General features: G+C 50.3%; 1 protein-coding gene across 3 annotated transcripts in view; it reads left to right on the forward strand.

Moving 5' to 3' along the window:
• ren (renin) overlaps nucleotides 1-9404 on the forward strand; it is an 86612-nt gene extending 77208 nt beyond the window's left edge. For all 3 annotated transcript variants that reach the window (XM_038820939.1, XM_038820937.1, XM_038820938.1), the window contains exon 9: nucleotides 8032-9404. In XM_038820939.1, the coding sequence (XP_038676867.1) occupies nucleotides 8032-8193 (162 nt within the window). In that variant the 3' untranslated portion in view covers nucleotides 8194-9404. The remainder of the gene's footprint in view (nucleotides 1-8031) is intronic.
• Nucleotides 9405-12814: the final 3410 nt, after the last annotated feature.

A 12814-nucleotide genomic window follows, 5' to 3' on the forward strand; every position in this document is an offset into this window, starting at 1 on the left:
AGGAACCATCGTGGGGGGTGAGGGGAGGTCACCTTTGGTGGAACCAGAAAGTCCCGCCAACTGGAAGGACCAGGAAATCCCGCCCTTTGTGTGTGTGTGCGTGTGCATGTGTGTATGTGTGTGTGCCTGTATGTATGTGCGTGCGTGTGCATATGTGTGTGTGCGTGTGCATGTGTGTGTGTATGTGTGTGTGCGTGCATGTGTGTGTGCATGTGTGTGTGTGTGTGCGTGTGCATGCGTGTGTGTATGTGTTTCTGCATTCTTACTCTGCCAGGTGGTTATTGACGTTCTAACTGAATCCCAAAGGGAAACATGGCAAGCTGGCACAACAATGTGTACGCTGTATTTTGGTTTGCGAAAATAAATGTATTGAAATCAGGAGTCACGAATTTCAATAACCTTTCTGGAGATTTTTAAATAGTAATTTACAATATTTCTTAAGAAAGGAAGATGTAAACACACAAGATTACATTTACGCAGTTAAAATTAGTCATTGAGAACATTTACCAACAGACTGTTACTTAGTCAGACTCAAAAATAAATACCCTTTTTAGGCAATAATCCTTATAGAAACTTAATTTACCAAACAAATTCCAGTTCCATTACCACAAAGCACAATCCGCTGCTTCTACAGGGAAGATGTGTCACAAGGCTTCTCTCTCTCTCTCTCTCTCTCTCACTCAACTGTGGAACTCCAAGGTGTTAAACAAAACTCTTCTTTCTGGAACAAACAGACCCTTCTCTGGGGTGGCTGCAAACAGGTTCCGTCTACCTCGTCACAGATCTGTCACAGCACACATCACACTCCAGGGTCTTACATGGCGACTCCCTATAACACAGCTCCCAACCTTACCTTAAAAACAAAGATCATAGAAACGTACAGCACAGGAACAGGCCCTTCAGCCCTCCAAGTCTGTGCCGATGCCCGAAATAAAAAAAACCTTCTGTCTTTACTCAGTCCATATCCCTGTATTTCCTCTTTATTTATGTACCCATCCAGGTGCCTCGTAAATGTTGCTAATGTGTCTGCTTCCACCACATCCTCTGGTAGCGCGTTCCAGGCATCCACTACTCTCTCTGTGAAAAACATACCCCAAGACCATGGGTGGGATTCTCTCTCCCCCCCCCCCCCCCCCACCGCTGGGTTGAAGAATCCCCGGGGGGGGGGGGGGTCGGGGGTCGGCATGAACCCCGCCCTGCCGCTCCAATGCCGTATTCTCCGGTGCCAGTTTTCGGGCGGGGGCAGGGATCACGCCGCGCCAGTCGGGGGCCGTTGGGAGCAGCCCCTGCGGCAATTCTCCGGTCCCGATGGCCGTCAGTTACTGGCCAGTCCCACTGGCGTGGATTGGACATGGTCCCACACGGCGGGACCTGGCTGGTAGGCTGGTTGTTGCGGTCCTTGGGGGGGCATGGGGGATCCGGCCCCGAGGGGGGCCCCACGGTGGCCTGGCCCGCAACCGGGGCCACTGTAGGGCTCCGCCATGGCTTGCACGGAGAAGAAGCTTCCCTACGCATGTGCTAGAATACACCGGCCGGTCTGCGCATGCGCAGAACCACGCTGGCGGTTCTGCTCATGCGCTAACTCGCGCCTGCCCTTCGGCAGCAGTTGGCGGTCTGTCAACCCCTCCGCTGCTGGCCTAGCGCCCGGGAGTGCGGAGGTTTCCACAACGTCCTGTCAGCCCGACACCGGAGTAGTTTACGCTGCTTTTTACGCTGGCGTCGGGCCATTGCGGGGAGTCGGGAGAATCCCGCTGCATATGTTTTTCTCTTTCATCTTTGATATGTTTTTCTCTTTCATCTTTGAAAGCATTGTTTGCAACACTGTCTTCAAAATAAAGTGTGTGTCACTCACGAATGCATGTATGTCTATGTATGATTGTGTCTGAGTGTGTCTCTGTCCATTTCTATTTGTGTAAGTCTGAGTTTGCGGCTCTGTCTATGTCTGAATATGTGTGTGTGTGTGTCCCTGTCTGAGCGTGTGTACACGCATGTGTATCCGTGTGTGTGCATGCATGTGTGCGTGTATCCCTGGGCCCAGTCGAGCGACAGAGGACTGGAGAAATGCAGCCACGATGTCAGCGCTCAAAAGAGGTTGTAAGGATAAGCCCAGCAACTAACTGCTTCTTGACTCAACTACTTCCTGTAATAATGAATTCCACAGACTCACCACACTCTGGGTGAAGCAATTTCTTCCATTCTCTGTCCTAAATGGTTTACCCCATATCCTCAGACTGTGACCCCTGATTCTGGACACACCCCACCATTGCCAACATCCTTCCTGCATTTATGCTCTCCAGTCCTGTTAGAATTTGATAGGTTCTACGAGATCCTCCCTCATTCTTCTGAACTCCAGCAAATACAATCCTAACCGTTTCAATCACTCCTCGTACGTCAGTCCTACCATCCCAGGAATCAGCCCGGTAAACCTTTGCTGCACTCCCTCTGCAGCTAGAATATGATTCCTCAGTTAAGGAGATCAGAATGGCACACAATATTCCAGGTGTGGTCTCACCAAGGCCCTGTACAATTGCAGCGAGTCATCTCTGCTCCTGTACTCTGAATCCTCTCATAATGAAGGCCAGCATACCATTTGCCTTCTTTACCGCCTGCTGCATCTCCATGCTTACCTTCAGTGACTGGTGTACGAGGACACCCAGGTCTTGTTGCACATACCCCTCTCCTAATTTATGGCCATTCACATCATTGTCTGCCTTCTTGATTTTGCTACCAAAGTGGATAACTTTGCATTTATCCCAATTATACTACATCTGCCATTCATTTGCCCACTCACTCAACTTGTCCAAATTACACTGATGGATCTCTGCATCCTCCTCACAGCTCACCCTCCCATCCAGCTTTGTTTCATCCGCAAATTTGGAGATATGACATTTTGTTCCCTCATCTAAATCATGGATGTATATTGTGAATAGCTGGGGTGCCAGCACCAAACCCTGCAGTACCCCACTAGTCACTGTCTGCCAATTTGAAAAAGACCAGCTAATTCCTATTCTCTGCTTCCTGCCTGCCAATCAGTTTTCTATCCATCTCAAAGCACTACCCCCAATCACATGCGTTTTAATTTTACATGCTAATCTTTGTCAAAAGCCTTCCGAAAGTCCAAATACACCACATCCACTGGCTTCCCGCCCAAAACCAAGATAACTATTGGGTGAGGCACAAAATAAAAATCAGATTAACACCTGTGGTAGTCAGTATTAGGGGTATTATGGTACCCAGGTTGACGCTGTAAGCCCATTGGTGTAGGAGGTACCTGAGACAGCAAGTTCATTGGTGAAGCCTGCCTGCTGGTTCCGCCCAGTAAGGCGGAGTATAAGAGCCTGTGTCTCCCTAGCAGCTGCATTCTGTACCTGCGCTGCTGGGGGAAACATCTCGTCCATTAAAGCCTTCAATTATCGTCCAATCTCGCTTCTGGAGTCATTGATCGAGCATCAATTTATTAGACTAGATTTTGAAGAATGGAGCTCCGAATCAAGCCGGAGTGCCCCCACGCGGCAAACGCAGCAGCAACCTTCAAACACTGGCTGGCGAGCTTCAACGGGTACCTCAGGACGGCCACAACTACACCCAAGGAGGACCAGAAGGTGCAAGTCCTCCACTCGAGGGTGAGCCCAGAGATCTACACCCTCATCGAGGATGCGGACGATTTCGAGGCCGCGATGGCCCTGTTGAAAGGGCACTATATTCGCCCAGTAAACCAGGTCTACACCTGACATCTGCTAGCGACAAGGCGACAAATCCCCGGGGAATCGCTGGAGGAATTCTGCCGTGCGCTCCTGGTGTTAGGTGGGAACTGTGACTTCCCGCAAGTTTCAGCCAGCGACCACACAGAACTTTTAATCCGGGACGCATTTGTTGCCGGTTTGCTGTCCTCCCAAAACCGTCAGTGGTTGCTGGAGAAAGAGACACTCGGCCTCAAGGAGGCACGGGCCCTTGCTAGCTCCCTGGATGTGGCCTCCCGAAACGCCCGCGCGTACGTCCCCGACCGCGCGGCAGCCCCTTGGGCAGCATGGAACCCCCCGTGGCCGACCCCGATGCATCCCCCATCCCCCCCCCCCCCCCCCCCCCACAAGCTTGCGCCGCGCTGCTAACAGTCAACCCCGGGGAGCCCTGCTGTTATTTTTGCAGGCAAGCCAAGCACCCCCGGCAGCGCTACCCGGCCCGCTCCTCCACCCGCAAAGGGTGCAGCAAAAAGGGCCATTTTGTGGCAGTATGCCAGGCCCGGGCGGTCGCTGCGGTCCCCGTGGGTGAACCGGGACCACCACCACAACTCTCTCCACGAGCCATGTGCCGCCAGCGGGCGCCGCCATCTTCCTTTTCCCGAGCCACGTGCGGGCTCCGGGCGCCACCATTTTGTTTCCCAGGGACCACGTGCGATGGATGGGCGCAGCCATCTTGCACACCCCCAGCCATGTGCAACCAGTGGGTGCCGCCATCTTGGCTGGAGCCTCAGGACCCCGATTCGGATGACCGCACACCACCCGAGGAAAAACTCCAACTTTTACCACGACTCGCCTCGGTGACCCTGGACCAGTTTCGGCCCCGAATGCTCTCGACGACCGTGCTCATCAACGGGCGCGAAAAATCCTGCCTGATCGACTCGAGAGCTTCATACACCCCAACATGGTAAGGTGCCGTTCTCTTAACATCCACCCATTTAACCAAAGAATCTCCCTGGCCTCCGGATCTCACTCTGTAGAGATCAAAGGGTTCTGCGTAACGAACCTCACAGTCCAGGGAACATTTCCGGCTCTACGTCCTCCCTCACCTCTGCGCTGCCACGCTCCTAGGATGAGACTTCCAATGTAACCTCCAGAATTTAACTTTTAAATTCGGCAGCCCTGTACCCCCCTCACTGTCTGCGGCCTCGCGACCCTCAAGGTCGATCCGCCTTCCCTTTTTGCGAACCTCACCCCGGATTGCAAACCCGTCACCTCCAGGAGCAGACGGTACAGTGCCCAGGACCGGACCTTCATTAGGTTGGAAGTCCAGCGGTTACTGAAGGAAGGTATTATTGAGGCAAGCAACAGCCCCTGGAGAGCTCAAGTAGTGGTTGTAAAGACCAGGGAGAAGCACAGGATAGTCATCGATTATAGTCAGACCATCAACAGGTATAAGCAGCTCGACGCATACCCTCTCTCCCGCATATCTGATTTGGTCAATCAGATTGCATAATACAAGATCTTTTCCACGGTGGATCTCAAGCCCGCCCACCACCAGCTCCCCATCCGCTCTAGCGACCGCAAATACACTTCATTCAAAGCAGATGGGCAGCTCTACCACTTCCTAAGGGTTCCCTTCGGTGTCACAAATGGAGTCTTGGTCTTCCAACGGGAGATGGACCGAATAGTTGACCGGTACAGTTTGCGGGCCATGTTTCCATACCTTGATAACGTCACCATCTGCGGCCACGCCCAGCAGGACCACGACACCAACCTCCGGAAATTCCTTCATACCGCAAAAATCCTTTATCTAACCTACAACAAGGGCAAATGCGTGTTCAGCACTGATCGTCTAGCCATCCTCGGCTATGTAGTGCATGATGGAGTGATAGGCCCAGATCCCGAACGCATGCGCTCCCTCATGGAGTTTCCCCTCCCCCACTGCTCCAAGGCCCTGAAACGCTGCCTGGGATTTCTTTCATATTATGCCCAGTGGGTCCCCAACTATGTGGACAAGGCCCGCCCACTAATTCAATCCACGGGTTTTCCCCTGTCACAGAGGCCCGCCAGGTCTTCAGCCGCATCAAAGCGGACATCGCAAATGCTACGATGCATGCAATCGATGAATCCCTTCCCTTCCAAGTCGAGAGCGAAGCGTCCGACGTAGCTCTGGCGGCCACCCTCAACCAAGCGGGCAGACCCGTGGCCTTTTTCTCACGTACCCTCCACACTTCAGAAATCCGCCATTCCTCCGTTGAAAAGGAGGCCCAGGCCATAGTAGAAGCTGTGCTGCACTGGAGGCATTACCTGGCCGGCAGGACATTCACTTCAAAGGGCCCCTCCCATCCACCGACCGCAACACGTATTTTGTGAACGTGATTGACGAGTACTCCCGGTTCCCATTCGCCATCCCCTGCCCCGACATGACCACAGCCACCTTCATAAAAGCCCTCCACAGTATCTTTACACTGTTCGGTTTCCCCGCCTACATACACAGTGATGGGGGTCCTCCTTTATGAGCGATGAACTGCTCAATTCCTGTTCAGCAAGGGCATTGCCTCGAGCAGGACGACCAGTTACAACCCCTGGGGAAACGGACAAGTAGAGAGGGAGAATGGAACGGTCTGGAAGACCGTCCTACTGGCCCTACGGTCCAGGAACCTCCCAGTCTCCCGCTGGCAGGAGATCCTTCCTGATGCTCTCCACTCCATCCGATCACTGCTGTGTACCACGACCAATGAAACACCTCACGAACGTCTCCTTGTCTTCCCTAGGAAGTCCTACTCCGTGACCTGGCTCCCAACCTGGCTGGCAGCTCCTGGACCCATTCTGCTCCGCAAAATACGTGCGGGCCATTGATCCAAGTCGGACCCATTGATCGAGAGGGTCCACCTCCTTCACGCTAACCCTCAGTACACCTACATGGTGTACCCAGATGGCCGACAGGATATGGTCTCCCTATGGCACCTGGCGCCCGCTGGATCCCCACCCACACCCCCACCACCAACCCCACCCTCCCTGCTACCGGCGCACCCAACAGCTGGCCGCTTCCCAGGTGGATTGGTCCTCCCACTGGTCCCATCTAGGGGTGATGAAGCTGCCGAAGAAGCCAAAGCCACGCTCCCGGAGCCACGGATGCCCGAGCCGGCACCTACATCACCGCCAAAACTGCGACGATCGCAGAGGACGACCAGGGCCCCGATCGACTAATTGCTTCATTTTGAATGTAAATAAAGACTGTAAATAGTTGCGACATGTAACGAGGCAAAACACTGTTGTAATGTACACCGGGTACCACCATAACCTCAATCTCTAGCCACTGTATAACGTGAGACCACCACCACCGCCGGACTCTTTTTCTTAACAGGGGGTGAATGTGGTAGTCAGTATTAGGGGTATTACGGTACCCAGGTTGATGCTGGTAGACCATTGGTGTGGGAGGTACATGAGACAGCAAGTTCATTGGTGAAGCCTGCCTGCTGGTTCCGCCCAGCAAGGCGGAGTATAAGATGTCTCCCTAGCAGCTGCATCCTGTACCTGCCCTGCTGGGGGAAACATCTAGTCCAATAAAGCCTTCAATTGTCGTCCAATCTCGCTTCTGGAGTCATTGATCGAGCATCAACACCCCAGAAACAACTGGGGAAGGAACATTTGGGAAGCTCCTCTCCCACCTACATAGGCTATCAAAACTGGCCCAAGAGATCACTCTGTCCCAGAGAGCCCCGAAGAGCCCACCGTTTGTAAGAGGTGAAGTTGTCACCCTCTGCCCGCCCCAACCAGAAACAGATTCAGCTGGTGCTTGTAGGAATCCAGCAGCGAAACATCCAACTGGACCAGATGATTGCCTGTTTCAGAATTCCACCGTTCTCTCAGGAAAGCACCACCACCTGACATTGAAATGTGATCTGCCTTCATACAACGTTAAATTATGACCTCAGCACTCCCAAATCAATTTAACTGGAACAAACTGTAAACTGGAACAAAATCAATTACTTTCGTTACCATGTGAGCAGCAATGAAACCCTATTTCCATGCTTCTCCAAAGAATAAATATCAGAGCCATTGATGTCAATGGAAGCCTTGGGCATTTTCCTGAACTACGATAATGAGCCTTTATGAGCCTTTAGCACATGCTTAAGATTTTGTGTTTCGCATTCCCCTGCTAAATTTGGGATCGTCATGAGCTCTGCCTTTGAACCTGTTGACTGATAGACAACTGGGAAGCTATTACACATCTTGTGAGTAGTTTTTTTAGTGTGGTTAAAGAGAATGCGTTGAAAACAAAAATCCAGCTTAAATGTATTAGTTCTGGGAGACATGGGGACTGATCTCTGCTTCTCGCTGTTTACAGGCCTCCCAGTTTGGGGAAGATGTCTGCACCGTTACCTTCACTGGTCTTGACATTCCGCCACCTGCTGGCCCGCTCTGGATTCTGGGTGCCAACTTTATTGGTCGATATTACACCGAATTTGATTACAGGAACAACAGAATAGGTTTTGCCGCAGCCGTATAAGCCAGACGGGCACCGGACCGCTTGAGTTATACCTTTATTTTGGAACACACGGCTCACTCCACTCTCTGGCAACCTTTTCTAGAACAGCAGCTTCCTATTCAATTTGGGCGCCATTAGGCCAGATTAGCAGCTTTTGTGTCAAGCTTCTTGTTTTCTGCGCTATTGGCACTCAGTCTTAGATTTAGAATTGTCAATGCAGGACACATGGAGCAGGCATGGATTAAAGGAAACACCATTCACTGCTTTCCCGAGACCTTGCAGTCCAGGTCATCACCCTCCTCCACTGAGGGAGGCTGTGCCCTAGTGGTATTGTCACTGGACTAGTAATCCAGAGACCCAGGGTAAAGCTCTGGGGACCCAGGTTCGAATCCCACAATGGTGGAATTTGAATTAAATAAAATTCTGTAATTAAAAATTAGTCATGATCAATGCTGGTCATAAAAATCCATCTGGTTAACTAATGCCCTTTTGGAAATGAAATCTGAAATAGCCGAGCAAAAGCCAATCAGTTCAAGGCAATTAGGAATAAATAAAAGAAAAATTAGTCTTCGTAGAATTGGTAGATTTAGGAGCAGGGGTAGACACATTCTACTGCTTCAACCCGTTTCATAGAATTTACAGTGCAGGAGAGGCCATTTGGCCCATCGAGTCTGCACCGGCCCTTGGAAAGAGCACGCTATCCCAGTAACCCCACTCAACCTTTTGGACACTAAGGTGCAATTTAGTGTGGCCAATCCACCTAACCTGTACACCTTTGGGCTGTGGGAGGAAACCGGAGCACCCGGAGGAAACCCACGCAGACATGGGGAGAACGTGCAGACTCCGCACAGACTATCACCCGAGGCCTTAATTGAACCTGGGTCCCTGGAGCTGTGAGGCAGCAGTGCTAACCACTGTGCCACAGTGCCACCGTAGCTCCATATTTGCATATATTAGGAATGAGGAAGAGGCACATGGCCACAAATACTATTTCCTATTCAACGAGAGCATTGCTCATTTGTATTCTGATGTTAGTCACCTGTCTTGGATCCCTTTCCCTTAATAACTGCAAAATAAAACCTACGTTCTCAGATTTAAGGTTATCGATTGATCCAGTATGTGCTGCTTTTTGTATCGAGACATGTTTCCTGACTACCCTCCTGAATGGCCTTTCTCTGATTTATGTTTCCTTAGCTTCTCCCACCAGCAGAATAAAGTTTTGTTCCATTCTATTGATTCCTTTCTAAATATTCAAAACCTCCAAAAGGAAAGTTCGACAAATGCTCTGTTGCGGACAGGAGGTTCTGGGGGGGTGGGATTAATTCAGAATTCCCTGATTTACCTCTCACTATCCATCCATGAACAGAAAGGTGTTATGATTTGGATTCCCCCCCCTTTATAGACGTTTGCGTATTTTTTCCAGCCCTTGGGATGGATTCTCCGCCCCGGCCCCGCCAGATTTCTGGTTCAGCACACCGGTGGGATGCTCCGTTTTGCCGGTTGGTCAATGGGGTTTCCCGTTGTGGGGCAGCCCCACGCCGTCGGGAAACCCCCGGGCTGCCGGCAAAATGGAACATCCCGACGGCAGAGAATGCAGCCCCTTAAATATGGACTGTCCCGAATAACTCACAGCAAGCTCGAGGTAAGATAAACTAAAGGGGTTAGTTTATTTTTACAAACGCGTGCATGAAGGGGTTTTTCGATGTCAGCTCCTATTGCACCTACACAATAAATGGGGGCAAAGGAAATAGAAGAGTGTTCAGGACATATAATAAAATAAGTTGTGGCTTCACGTGATTGCAGAGTTAGAGTTTAATGGAATGTTCCTTCAGAGGGGAGGTTGGTCTTTCTGCTGCCTACCTACTTGATATAAAACAATGCAGGCTGTTTGCCTGGAGTCCTGTTCACAGTGCAAGGGCCTGAGTTCAGGTCCACAGGGTAATATTACAAGTTCTGGCAGCTTGGGGGGGAGCTCATGTGACATACCTTCCCACCACTCCTCCTAGATGTTGGACAAAGGATGTATTTTCCCAGGGTTGGAATCTTGAGGTGTTTAACAGGAATGCTTAGGTTAATGCTTAGGCCACCAACGCCATCATTGGAGATTGTGATTTGTAACCAGCTACCTTTGTTTGGAGCTGACTGGAGAGACAGCTCGTCGGCTAGGCCTTTGTGTTGTCTTGGTTGGAATGTTTATGCGATGAACATTCCAGGACTTTTGAGGTGTTAGCCTTTGATCACTTTGAAATTGCTCAGAAACTCCCAGAAGCCAACAGGTGACCAGCTGGCGTCACCTTGTTAGCTCAACATTTTGAAAACCATTCATAAAAAAATAAATTAGGAACAAGTCTGGCTTGCCAAGATATATGTAACTTTTCCTTACCCTCTCAAATGCAACAGCTCCAATCAAATAAAGTTATTGACTCATGCGGCCACTGCTAAAACGGTATGAACTTTGACCGGGGGAGGAGGGCAAGGTGAGGCCGGGGCGGGGGGGGGGGGGGGGGGGGGGGGGGGGGGGGAGGTATGGTAGGAGGGAGGGAAATGTGGAAGAAGGCTGTGCAAGGAGGGGAGAAGAGCGAAGGCTCACAATGGCAGGCGAAGGGGACAAGGAGGTGGGTGAAGGTGGGCGCAATGGAAGGCAGAGGGAGGACCGAGGGGTGGGATATTGGACCCTGACAAGGCGGCATGAAAATCTCACAAACAAGGGGGTCAAAGGGATATCACATGGTTTACTGGAAGGGAATGGATGAAGACTCCGGGTGTGGTGGATAGAGATGCCTTGCTGGTGATGGGACCGGGGTGGAGGTGGGGGGGTGGTGGGGGAGGGTTCGAATCGAGGGACAGGCTCTCTGGTGAAGACAGATGGATTGGAGAGAGTGGTATGAGTGTGCCGGAGTGGCATTTAACTACGGCGCCAGGAGCTTTGAACCCACCAGCTAACAGCGGGCAGACAAATCAACTGCCGGCCCACCGGAAGAGTCGAGGGGCAGTCTCGTAATTGACATTTGATTGGACAAGCAAAGAAGGGAGTGAGCAGACCATTCAGTTTCCATTCCACCTCCTTCGCCCTGCCAAGAAACGTAAAACCCAGCCTCTGTTTACTGATGGAACCTGCCACGGTCACAGGGCAACTTGACGCCACCTCCTCCCATTCCCCCCACACTATCCTTCTCTTGCATACACACACATTGCTATTTCAAAATCTAAATACCGGGCATGTCATAATTACTTTAGTACCTGAAGGTTCTTATAAATGTAGACTTTGTATCACTGTACTCAACTACTAAACTGCATTATCCAGTGGGATGGTCCCTAGAAAATATGTAGGAGCAGATGTAGGCCACTCTGCCCTTTGATTGACAGTGGGTGTGTCTGGACACGCAGCCAGGAGCCTCGGTGGTCAAGAGATCACAATGCCGAGCCAGATCCCAGACCGTGCTTTCTAAACCAAAATAGCAATCTTTTTCAGGGAGTTGTGGTTTATAATAATTATCTTTATTGTCACAAATAGGCTTCAATTAAGTTACTGTGAAAAGCCCCAGTCACCACATTCTACCACCTGTTTGGGAAGCTGGAACGGGAATTGAACCCGCGCTGCTGGTCTTGTTCTGCATTACAAGCCAGCTGTCTTAGCCCACTGTGCTAAACCAGTTCCTGTGAAGTAGCCTTGTTATGGGCCAGGGTTTAGAGAACCCCAAAGTGTATCATGGAGTTCACCTGACCCACACGGCCCACTCTACAGGTGTGGTATAGCAGAAATGGAAAAGTATTTTTTAAAGCAAAACAATGTTTATTCTATGAACTCAAGTTAACCTTTTTAAAACATACAGTGAACATCTTAGCAACCATCAATTCAAATACAAACCCCAAAGAATACAACACTAAGTAATCCTTAATAACTTCCCAAACAACATCCAGAAGAAACACCTTTTAACAGAAGCACATCAGGTTTACATTCACTACTGAAAACATTTAGAATTCTGAATTCACCAAATGATCAAGAGATAGTCTTTTCATGGCAGAGAGATCAACAGTACACCTGCTTGGTCTGGCTTCAGCTCCAACACTGAAAATGAAACTATAACACACCCTGCAGCAAACAGCCTAAAATGAAAGTAAAAAGCTGGCAGACAGCCCAGCTCCACCCACACTCTGACTTCAGCCTTTTTTGACAATTGATTCTTTTATGGGTGTCCGCCTTGGCTCAATAGTATTAAATCCACTTCAAGGCCATAATATTTGTGGGTTCAAGTCCCATTCCAGAGGTCTGAGCAGATAATCCAGACGGCCAGGCACATGGGTGCTGTATTGAGGAAGTTCGTCACGTTTGGAGACACCCAGAGAGACAAAATTCTGATCGGTTTTGAACGCAAATTTGAATCCCTGCCCCGTTCAACTCAGAAAAATATTTGTGACTTGACATAATTGCGTGCCCTCACTCCATTGGCATCTGTTTCCCTCTGCAGTACAGTCAGGTACAGCACCCACTCCGCGTAACCCAGCTTATTATCTGAAACTATCACCTACGGCAAGTCCTCAGTATAAATTGTGGTTGCATTCCTGAAAATCTCTGCCTTAAGTGAATCAACTTTATGTGAATTATGGTTTCCCAAATGGATCAGTATTAAAACTGGAATTA

This window comes from Scyliorhinus canicula, chromosome 15 (genome assembly GCF_902713615.1).
Source record: "Scyliorhinus canicula chromosome 15, sScyCan1.1, whole genome shotgun sequence".
Classification (NCBI taxonomy): Eukaryota; Metazoa; Chordata; class Chondrichthyes; order Carcharhiniformes; family Scyliorhinidae; genus Scyliorhinus; species Scyliorhinus canicula.